This window comes from Mercenaria mercenaria, chromosome 19, assembly GCF_021730395.1.
Source record: "Mercenaria mercenaria strain notata chromosome 19, MADL_Memer_1, whole genome shotgun sequence".
Taxonomy (NCBI): Eukaryota; Metazoa; Mollusca; class Bivalvia; order Venerida; family Veneridae; genus Mercenaria; species Mercenaria mercenaria.
The window spans coordinates 6,573,815-6,584,571 of NC_069379.1; the positions used below are offsets into that span (position 1 = coordinate 6,573,815).

General features: G+C 35.9%; 1 protein-coding gene across 1 annotated transcript; it reads right to left on the reverse strand.

Annotated features, from left to right (window-relative positions):
- Nucleotides 1-1,142: 1,142 nt before the first annotated feature.
- Nucleotides 1,143-8,872, reverse strand: LOC128551129 (zinc finger protein 728-like). Its single transcript, XM_053531567.1, has one exon. It carries the CDS (start codon nucleotides 8,345-8,347, stop codon nucleotides 6,479-6,481), a length of 1,869 nt encoding a protein of 622 aa, XP_053387542.1. The 5' UTR covers nucleotides 8,348-8,872; the 3' UTR covers nucleotides 1,143-6,478.
- Nucleotides 8,873-10,757: the final 1,885 nt, after the last annotated feature.

Consider the following 10,757-nt stretch of genomic DNA (forward strand, 5'->3'; position numbering starts at 1 on the left):
AAAGCAAAAGCTGTCCGTAAGACAGCGCACTCGACTGTTCTCGGTGCAAGACCATGAATTAGAGCTTTGCTATTAACAAAACAAATTCTAAGTTAAAGAGGGACATAATTCTGTCATAATTAAAATCAGAGTATTGGGGATTGTGTGTCCTGGTGTAAACTTTGATAATTAATTTTTTCAGTTTCAAGTCAAAAGCTTTTAAAATAACAGAGATATTTGACTTTATCAAAAATTCTAAAGAAAAAAAATTAAGTTAAACAGGTGCATAACTTTGCCTAAATACAGATCAGAGTTATGGGGATTGTTTCTCCTTGTTTATACTTCGATAGTAAATAACTATTTCAAGTTTCATGTCAAAAGCTTTAATAGTAACATAGATGTTTGATTTTATCCACAACTTGAAATAGGAAAATACAAGTTAAAAAGAGGCATAACTCTTGGGAATTGTTTTTCCTGGTGTAGAATCTGATGGTAAATAAGTATTTTAAATTTCAAGTCGATAAATTTGATAGTAATAGAGATATTTACGGAAGGTCGGTGGTTCTACCCAGGTGCCCGCCCGTGATGAAATACTGCACAGATGGGCACCTATGGTCTTTCTTCACCATTAAAGCTGGAAAGGCGCCATATGACCTATCATGTGTCGGTGAGACGTTAAATCCAACAAAAACAAAAACAAACAACAACAAAAAAAATCAATTTCTTGTGACCACGATAGAAACCAAATTTTGCTAACAATTTAAATCAAACTTGTACAAGACTTGTATTGTGGACAGATGACGCATGGACAGGGCGATCACAAAAGCTCATCCTATCACTACCTGAATAGGTGAGCTGAAAACATGTGACCCTCAGGGTGGGGCCATGTTTGACCCTAGGCGGAAAATCTGAATGATATCGGCAGAGGCCCACTTGATGATACCGAATATCAAAGCCCTGTAATTTTGGCCAAGAAGATTTTTAAAGATTCTCCTTTTGGTTACCATGGTAACCACAGTTTTGCATGATGGGTCTTAATTCGTATGGCAATTTTGAAAAGGGGACACCTAAGGGTAATTCATGTGTAGTAGGGTGCCCAGTAGTTTTGAAATAGAAGATTATTTCTATAGATCGAAAGGATTTAAAATTATCAAGACAACACATTCTTTACTAGTTTCGACCATTATGTCTTCGTCAGAAATAACAACGTACAATACAAACGACGTCACGTCCGTTTGGACGCGAACGTCAACGTGACAAAAAGCGCAAATATAGAATATATTTGTATTAATGTACATATAGATACGGATCAAAATGATACGGCGGGTATTTATCGAAAACATATTTCTTCAATATGAAGCAGAGAAAAAATAAAACCCCACATATCTACATGACAAATTTTGAAGTATACATGTGAAGCATAAGCGAGAATTAACAATAGATCTACTTATAAGTATATAAATGGTAAAATAACATTAATTTAAAAGCTAACCACACATACATGTATATAATTACAGAAACAATCAAAAATTAAAAACTTTCACAAAAATACGATTTAAAGACAAAATGCAGTCAAACGGCGGAAAAGGGGACCTTGAAGCAGTAATAAGGGGAGGTAATAAAACGGCAATAAAATATCAAAGTGCTGGAAAATAGAGCAGATATATTCTTAACTTTTTCATAAAATTTTAATATTATTTTAAAGTTAGAAAATATATTAAAAACAATACTATACAATGATAATATTTAAGCTGTAGGGATATTATGAAAGTGTTAGTATATAAAACCGCAATGAATGTTAATCGGTAACTGCATTCACATAGTAAATAATACGCTGGTGTTCATGCCAGATGGGTGCACGGTATTTAACCGGTGAATCCAGGATATCACGTAAAAACCTATCCATATCATTATCAACAATGTCAATTGGTAAAAAACTGAAATCATCTAAATTGTGATCATTTTTTTCTAAAGATTGTTGACGGACGGATGGGTCGAGAGGTACAACTAACACTAAGCAGTCACTTAGGCTGAAAATCCAATCATAAATGAAACCGCTTTTGTGCAGACAAGACCAAAGATGGCCAGATTCTGACCCTTTAAGGACCCCTTACCCTGGAATCCAGTTATGATTCAAGATAGAAACCAAGATCTTGGGGTGATATGTGTGTTCAAGTTTGGTTAAATCAAAATGAAACACTATTGTGCAGACAAGACAAAAATACCCAAAGTTTTGCCCTTACATGGGCCATGACTATAGAGTCCATGGTAGGATATGGGTAGTTTAAGAAATGAACCAAGGTTTTATGGTGATACAAATTGTGTGCAAGCTGGGTTAAAATAAAATGAAATGCAACTGCTGCTTGCAGACAAGACCAAAATAGACAATTTCCGTCTTTTAAGGACAGTAACTCTAGAACCCATTATGAATTTGACTGGTTCAAGAAAAGAACTGATTGTATAGTTATACAAATTGTGTGCAACTTTGCTTAATTTATTTATTTGGGTTTTACGGTGCACCAACACAGTATAGGTTATATGGCGCCAAAGAGGACAACATATTTTGGTTCCACATCTCATTTACATCGAAATAAAAACATGAGGTATGGAATCAAAATTTGCATACCTGCTGGCATCACAGAGTTACTGCAAAATTAAGTGTTAAGGCCCTATTAGTCGCCTCTTACGATCACGCCAGGGTAAGGCAGTGGTTCCAATTCTTTTCATACACAGATCGTCCTAGAACCGCAACTTTGCTTAAATCAAATCATAAATGAAACCACTTTCGTGCTGACAAGACCTATATAGCCAATTGTTGGCCTTTCAGGGAATGTAATTCTGTAACCCATGGAGGGATATGACTGGTTAAAGAAAAGAATCCAGTTCTTATGGTGATTCAAAATGAGCAGATATTTGATTATAATCGAATCATAAACAAAACCCTATCGTGCAGACCAAAAATTGTTGACAGACGCACAATAGAAAACGGACATCAACTGGTCACAAAAGCTCACCATGAGCCTTTAGCTCAGGTAGCTAAAAATAAATAAAATAGAATGTTTGCTTCAATGCAAGATCAAATATATATATTTCACTCATGAACACCATAATTTACCCAAGTGCCACTCGTGAAATTGTCGCAAACAGAGTTTTAATGCAAATCTGTATCAAAAGTGAAGTCTTGTCTTACAATTACAAAATGTACTTAAAATATGACTATACAAATGTTGATCAAATTTAGATCTCATGAAAAAACTCTGACTGGGCTGGGTTATAAACCAGGTCTGGAAAAGCACACTTTGAAAACACTGACGATAAAATTCTGATGTGGTAAGCACTGAATAAACAAATTTGAAGCCTGTAACTACACAAATATGAATGTAGGTCAATTGGTCAATGTCAAAGTTTATTTCAGTAAACAAACCTATGCAAGTGGTCCCAGTTTGAAGGCTGTAGCTTGAGAAATTTGAAAGAAGGTCACTATGTCAAGATCAAGGTCGAAGTTCATTTCGGTACACATAACTGTATATGTGGTCAAATTTTAAAGCTGTTGCTTGAGAAATATGAAAGTAGGTCACTAAGCTAAAGTCAAGGTCAAATTTCAGTTCGGAACACAAAACTATGCATATAGTCCAAATCTGAAGCCTGTACCTGCAAAAATCTGAAAGTAGGTCACTAGGTCAATGTCAAAGATTATTTCGGAATACAAACCTATGCACCAGGTCCAAATTTAAAGATGGTAGCTTCAGAAATGTGAAAGTAGGTCACTAGTTCAAGATCAAGGTCAACTCATGTCAAGGTTCATCTAGCCTCTCACAACTATACATGAGGTCCAAAGAATGTTGTAGGATATAGATGAAACGATTTTTGAAGTTTTTCCCTATATAAGTCTATAAAAGCATGTGAACATCGGGGCGGGGCTATATTTGAACCTAGGGAAATAATTTGAAAGATCTTGGATCACCAGATGATGCTACATACCAAATATCTAAGTCCAAGACTCTGTGGTTTTGAACAAGAAAATTTTCAAAGTATTCCCTCATAAAAATCTATGAAAATTAAAATAATAAACAAAGGCCAAGGGCTATAACTCACACAAAAAATACTGAACCAGTCTGACCTTTTGAGGGACACAACTAGGGTACTTAAACACCTCTCTGACAAAGTTTGGTCCAAACCCGCTAAGAAGTTTCTGAGGAGATGTGATAACGAGATACTGTTAACAGAAGGAGGGACGGAAGGATGACGGACCACGGACGCAGGGATTTGAATAGCCATCTAATGATGGTGGGCTAAAAATTCATCAAGCAGTTCAACATTTACAGAGAAGACATGACCTAACTGTGAACTTAAAACGAGCCCTCAATAACATGCGCTGTGCATGTTGTCTCGATGTGGTTAATATTTGTGTCAAGTTTCTTTGAAATCCTTCAAAGGTTCAAGAATTACAGAGCGGAAATAAAATTGCTAACTGATGGAAAAACGGACACCGGTATCTTATATAGACCCCTATTAATGATATGCACGTTCAAAGGCCCTTAACATAGTGCAATGGCAGTCACTCAGGGTGCCAACTTCATCCTTTGCTAATACTGACACAGGGAGATCTGACCTGAGGGTCAGAGAGAAACAAGTGAATGAAGTATAGCCATGTAATACAAAGTCCCCTACATGAGGCTACCGGTTTCTGCTCCAGTATAACATAATGAACTGATATATGTCAATGATGTATTTATAAACAATATTGTACTATAGATACAATATGTAAACAAAACACTTGGATTAAAATTTGCATACATAAAATCCTACAGTTGCTGTACCACAAAAAACTGGTATCTACTTTTCCCGATAAGAAAGAACTCATAATATTATCTATTTATAGTAACAACAACGAGAGATAATTTTAAAAACAAGGGTGCCTCAAGGCAATAAATAAACATTTGTGCCAAGTTACATCATAATCCCTCCATACTCGGAGAAGAAATAATCTGGGCAATGTAATTCTTACATTTAACCTTTGACCTCTAAGTATGACCTTGACTTTAGACTTAGGGATCTGGTTCTTGCGCTTGACTATCCTTCTCATGGTGGTGAACATATGTGCCAAGTTAAATCAAAATCCCTCCATGCATGAAGAAGAAATACTCTAGATACAGTTATTTTTGTATCTGACTTTTGACCTCTGTGACCTTCACCTTAGACCTATTAAACATAGGCCCCGGGATCTGCGCATGACATGTTGTCACATCTGGTGGAATATTTATGCCAATTGATATCTATATCAAGTTTGCATGACAGAGTTATAAACAGGATAGAAAAAACCGCAGATCTTTAAACCCCCAATTGAAACCTTGACCTTTGAGCCTGGGGTCCGGGTTTTGGGCATGACACGTCGTCTGATCATGGGGAACATTTATGCCAAGTGATAGTAAAAAATCCTTTAATGAATCACAAAGTTTTGGACCAGGCACGATGCAAAACCTGTTCATGCCATGTTAACATTTGACTGCTAAGTGTAACCTTGACCTTTGAGCTAGGGATCCGAAAGATGTGCATGACACATCGTCTTATTATGAGGTACATTTGTGCCAAGTAATATTAAAATCTCTTCATGGATGGGCGAGTTATGGTCCAGACAGGAAAAAGCCCTGTTGACTTTTGCCCTCCAATTGAGACATTGACCTTTGAGCTAGGGGTCCGGGTCATGCGCACGACACGTCGTCTGATCACGGAGAACATTTGTGCCAAGAGATATTAAAAGCACTTTATAAATGACAGAGTTATGGACTGAACACCAAGTAGAACTTGTTCAAGCCATGCTAATATTTGTCTGCTAAGTGTAATCTTGACCTTCGAGCTAGCGGTCTGAAAGTTGTGCATCTCATATCGTCTTATAAGGAACATTTATGACAAGTGATATAAAAAATCCCTTCATGGATGGGAGAGAATGCACCGGACAGGATAGAAACCTTGTTGACAGTTGACCTCCAATTGTGACCTTGACCTTTTAGCTAGGGGTTCGGATCTTGCTCATGACACATCGTCTCATGAATTATCTATTTGTTTCAGCTATAATGACAGAAATTACTAAATTCTACAATAAACATATATAATTAATCTATCTAAAAGATTATTCTAAAGAATTTAGCAGTGTGTAAATGACATCACAAACACACAAAATGGCTGCCTCTGTGATCAGCAATTTTCTTATATTTCAAACTGCCATCACCTTTTCAATAGTGGTCCGTTTTAAAAATCCTTTCAGCGTTCTAAAATGCTTGAGGATGGGTTTCATATGAAACTGACTTGTTGTCAGGCTTTCATTGTCCTTTAATATGCTCAGTTTAAATCACCAAAACACGCCAAAGTATATATCTTGCGGAGAACAAGCACTGATCACTCACTGGTGAGAACCACTAAAGAGCAATATATCTGAAATTATGACGAGGTACTCGCCAGAATGAATCATGTGACGTTGATTTTCAGCTACAGCATAAACTTATTCTTTCCCTGGGTGTTTTTTATCTGTATGCCGTTTTAACTTACTTTTCTCTTTGAAATATTTTTGGCATAGTTCACAACTGTATAATCTCTCATCACTATGACAAAGCTTATGTTTCCTTAAAGCATATCCAAAATGGAAGCGTTTTCTACAAATGTCACATTCGTAACGTCGTACATCTGAATGAATGCGCTTGTGCTTCTGTAAATTCTTTGCCACTCCAAATGAAATGTTACATTTGTCACACTGATAGGGACGTTCTGCAGAATGAAAACGCATGTGGCGTTTTAAAGCACCAACCTCTCTGAAAGATTTTTTGCATATGTCACATTCATTTGCATGAATACCTTTGTGTTTTTTTAAATCTGATGAAGTTACATAACGTTTTGTGCATAAGTCACATCCATAAGGTCGAACACCTGTATGATATCGTTTGTGAACCTTTAGATATTTCTCCGCTTTGAACGATGTTTTACATATCTGACACTGATATGGCCTTTCACTAGAATGAACTATTTTGTGAAGTTTGAAACTACCAATCCATTTGAAAGACCTACCACATATTTCGCATTCATACAAGCGATCAACTGTATATTCGACATTGTGCTTTTGCTGCTTATGCCCCTTTAAACGTGTAGCACTCATGAAGGGCTTTCCACAAATGTCACATCCGTATGGTCGAATACCTGAATGAACATGCATGTGATTATGTAAATCTGCTGGCACTTCGAAGGTGATCCCACATTTTTCACACAGGTATGGATGTCCACTAGAATGCGTAAGCCCATCAGAATGTTTGCGCTGATGTCTTTCAAAGAGATAGAAGAACAGAAAAGATTTTTCACATTTTTTGCAATTATATAGATTCTCTGCAGAATGGAGTCGCCGATGAAACTCAAAATATCTTTTATTTTTGAAAGATTTCTTGCACATTTCGCACTCATAAGGGCGCACAACTGAATGTGTGTGCCAATGACTTCTTAGCTCTGCTACAGATGCAAAAGTCATACTGCAAATTTCACACGTATGAATGCGCCGGTGCTCCCTTAAATATGCAGATGACTTAAACCGTTTACCACATAATTCACAAATATAAGGGCGTTCTTCAGAGTGGACACGCATATGTACTTTTAAACATCCTGCGGTTGTGAACAATTTTGAACATATTTTACACTCATGGATTCCCTCACCAGTGTGAGTGCGCATGTGTCTATTTAAACTTACTGATGTCTTTAACATTTTCAAGCATATTTCACACTTGTAAGACTCTGCAATTTTCACTGCTTGCCTTGTTCTCGGTGAGTGATCTATTTTCAGGATTTTCTTTTCTTTACGTTTCTCAGATTTTTCACTATGGATAAGTTTATGCCGAGTCAACTGGTCTTCTATAGCAAATGATTTCAAGCACACTTCACACATAAAAGGACGTTTAATGTGAATATCCATGTGGGATTTTAAACTTCCCAGTTCTTGAAAAAACTTCTTGCATATCTTACATTGATATGAAGGTTTGTCAACCTTAACATGAACAATCCTGTGCGTCGCTAACATTTCTTTGTTTGAAAACGAAGTTTTGCATACTTCGCACACGTGTGGCAGCACAAGAGGTTTCTTTATCTTCACATGAGAAATTCCGTGTATCAGTAACATTTCTTTGCTTGCAAAAGAAGTTCTGCAAACTTCACATATATATGGCAGCACAGGAGGATTTTTAACCTTAACATGACTATTCATGTGTGTCTTGAACCTTTCTTTGTTTGGAAAATCAGTTTTGCATATTTCGCACTTGTACGGCACTGGGTGGTTAAATTTAGTCAAATGACGACTAGAAGTCTTTTGTTTAAATTCTAAACTGTTTCCCTCCATGAATTATTTACAGCAATCATAAAAACACATAAATGCCGAAGTATTTTCAAGTGCTAAGTTCAAAATGAGTTTATACTACTTTTTGTTTCTGTTACTAGTAATTATTATCTGCAGTCAAGGTAGCGTATGCAGGAATGTATTTGCATGACTCAATCTATACTGCTGACTACATATGCCTTTGATTTTCCTTCTGACTCATAACGACTGTCGTTATCTGATGTAACTTGGTAACAGCGAAGATACACTATTCAACTATTTCCAATACATGTAGTATGACGTCCCTCTGAAAAAAAAATAACAGGTAAATTTTAAGCGAAGATATACTATTCAACTATTTCAATTACATACAGTATGACGTCCCTCTGAAAAAAAAAAAAAACAAATAACAGGTAAATTTTGATGCATAGCATCAAGTCCCCGAGCAGCTCTCGGCTAATATTTTGTAGACTGGATTAAAAAGGCTAATAAAGCTATTGCGGTGCATTGCATGCCACTGAAAGGCTGAAAAACGTGGCATTCTTGATGAAAGTTATCCCAAAACCCTCTTACCATCTTAATATCTTTTCTTTCTGTACAAAACACATTCTAAGCCTCGCTCTGAAACCCACCAGCCAGAACAAGAATAAGAACGGAAATCTACGACGGCAAATATTTTTCACATTTTCTAACTATGAATGCATCAGATTTCTTGTATTCCAAACATATCGACAAATTATATTATATATATCTTCTAATGAAAGGCCTAAAGTTTGACAAAAAAGTAAAAAACAACAACACGAAATTTATAGACTGTTTTTACAGACAAGAGTGCCTTTCCTTGCCTTACATGCACTCGTGTAGAGTTATTTTTCGTCTGCAGTAGTATTTTCTAAATATACGCAGCGTGACGTAGAAAAAGGTAGAGACTCAGCCAATCAGAGCTCGCTGGAAATCTCTAAAGCAGTCGTTAATCAGTATTCGTCGTAACCGGGTTCCTGTTTCTGGCAAGTCAAAGCCCGAACGGACAAGTGCATTTTTCCGAAAGTTAAGTCCTTTATTTTTTTATAATTACAAAAAGAATTTCATGAATCTGAAATGAACGTGCTAAATACTAACTTTCGTATATTTATGTTTGAACTGATTTGCAATATATAAAAATAATTGCATTAAAAGTTTCAGAAAATACAGCCAGTATTTGAGACACCACGTAATGGAATTGACAAATGACACAAAAACTGGGAGTGATGATGATTTAAGGTTACGAAGTAGGCCTTGAGAAACAAAAATCAAACAACACCAAATCATAGAAAGAAAGATTTGTTTGACATGAATATTGAACAGCATGTAAAAGATGTATATTACTTTACGAAACAAGTGTCAGTATACTGATATAAACATTGAATTCTGACCAATTTTTATGAAGATCCATTCACAAGTATGGCCTCTCATATTTTTTCATAATTTTAATATTATGCAATGTTTGCAAAAATAACTCGGTATAAAAGTCAAGGTATATTATTATTTAAGAAATTATTTAATACCACCGATGTTCGAAGTTCTGTAACCCCAAACCCTCTCTTCCTCCATCTCCCCCCCCCTCTCTCTCTCACACACACGCTGTTTCAGAAGAATTGTGTTTGTTTCAAATCTTGTATATCGCATACTAGTAGTGTAAGAGATTCTTACAGAAATGCTAATGGAATATTTTTGATATTGTTTAAATGGGATTAGATTTATGATTAATTATTAAATATGATATTTTTCAGAAGGTAAATAGGGAAGAAAAGCGTGTGTGTGTGTGGTGTGGTGGGGGCGGGGGAGTAATGCATGGACTGACGGGGCAGAGGTGTGGAATTCAGAGAAAGACTCTTAAAACGTTCCGACTTGTTTTAGTCATACTTGCGATCTCTGTGTGCTTTTGATTTTAATCTGGCTGACTACTGGCTCCAATATTTCCTTTGACAGTGACTTACAGTTGGAATTCTACTTACAAACTTGTCTTAATACTTTTTTTAAGTTGTTTACGTTTCTGATGTTTTTAAATGTCCTTTTAGTTCTGTGTGTGTAACCCTTGTTTTCCTTTTTTAGTTTTAGTTACAGAATGCTATATGCTGATGATGCAAATGTTTTTCTTCAGCTGCTTTAAGTAGTTCTTATGCTCCCTTTAGCATGTATATGGTTTCTTGTTTTATGCTGTTGTTTTTTTTTAATGCATATGGTAAAATGTGACTCTTCTTATTATGTGTACTGTCAGCTAATCTTTTTTATATTGCTTTAAATGTGCTAAATCTGTATGTGATAAATTACTTTTTCCTTTTATTCGCTAGTACCTTTGTGCTATTTTGTTTTAATGCGCTGTAACATGTCTGTGATAATTTGTGATTTGTTTCTTATCTACTTAGATCCAGATGCTTTATTTGCTTATATGTGC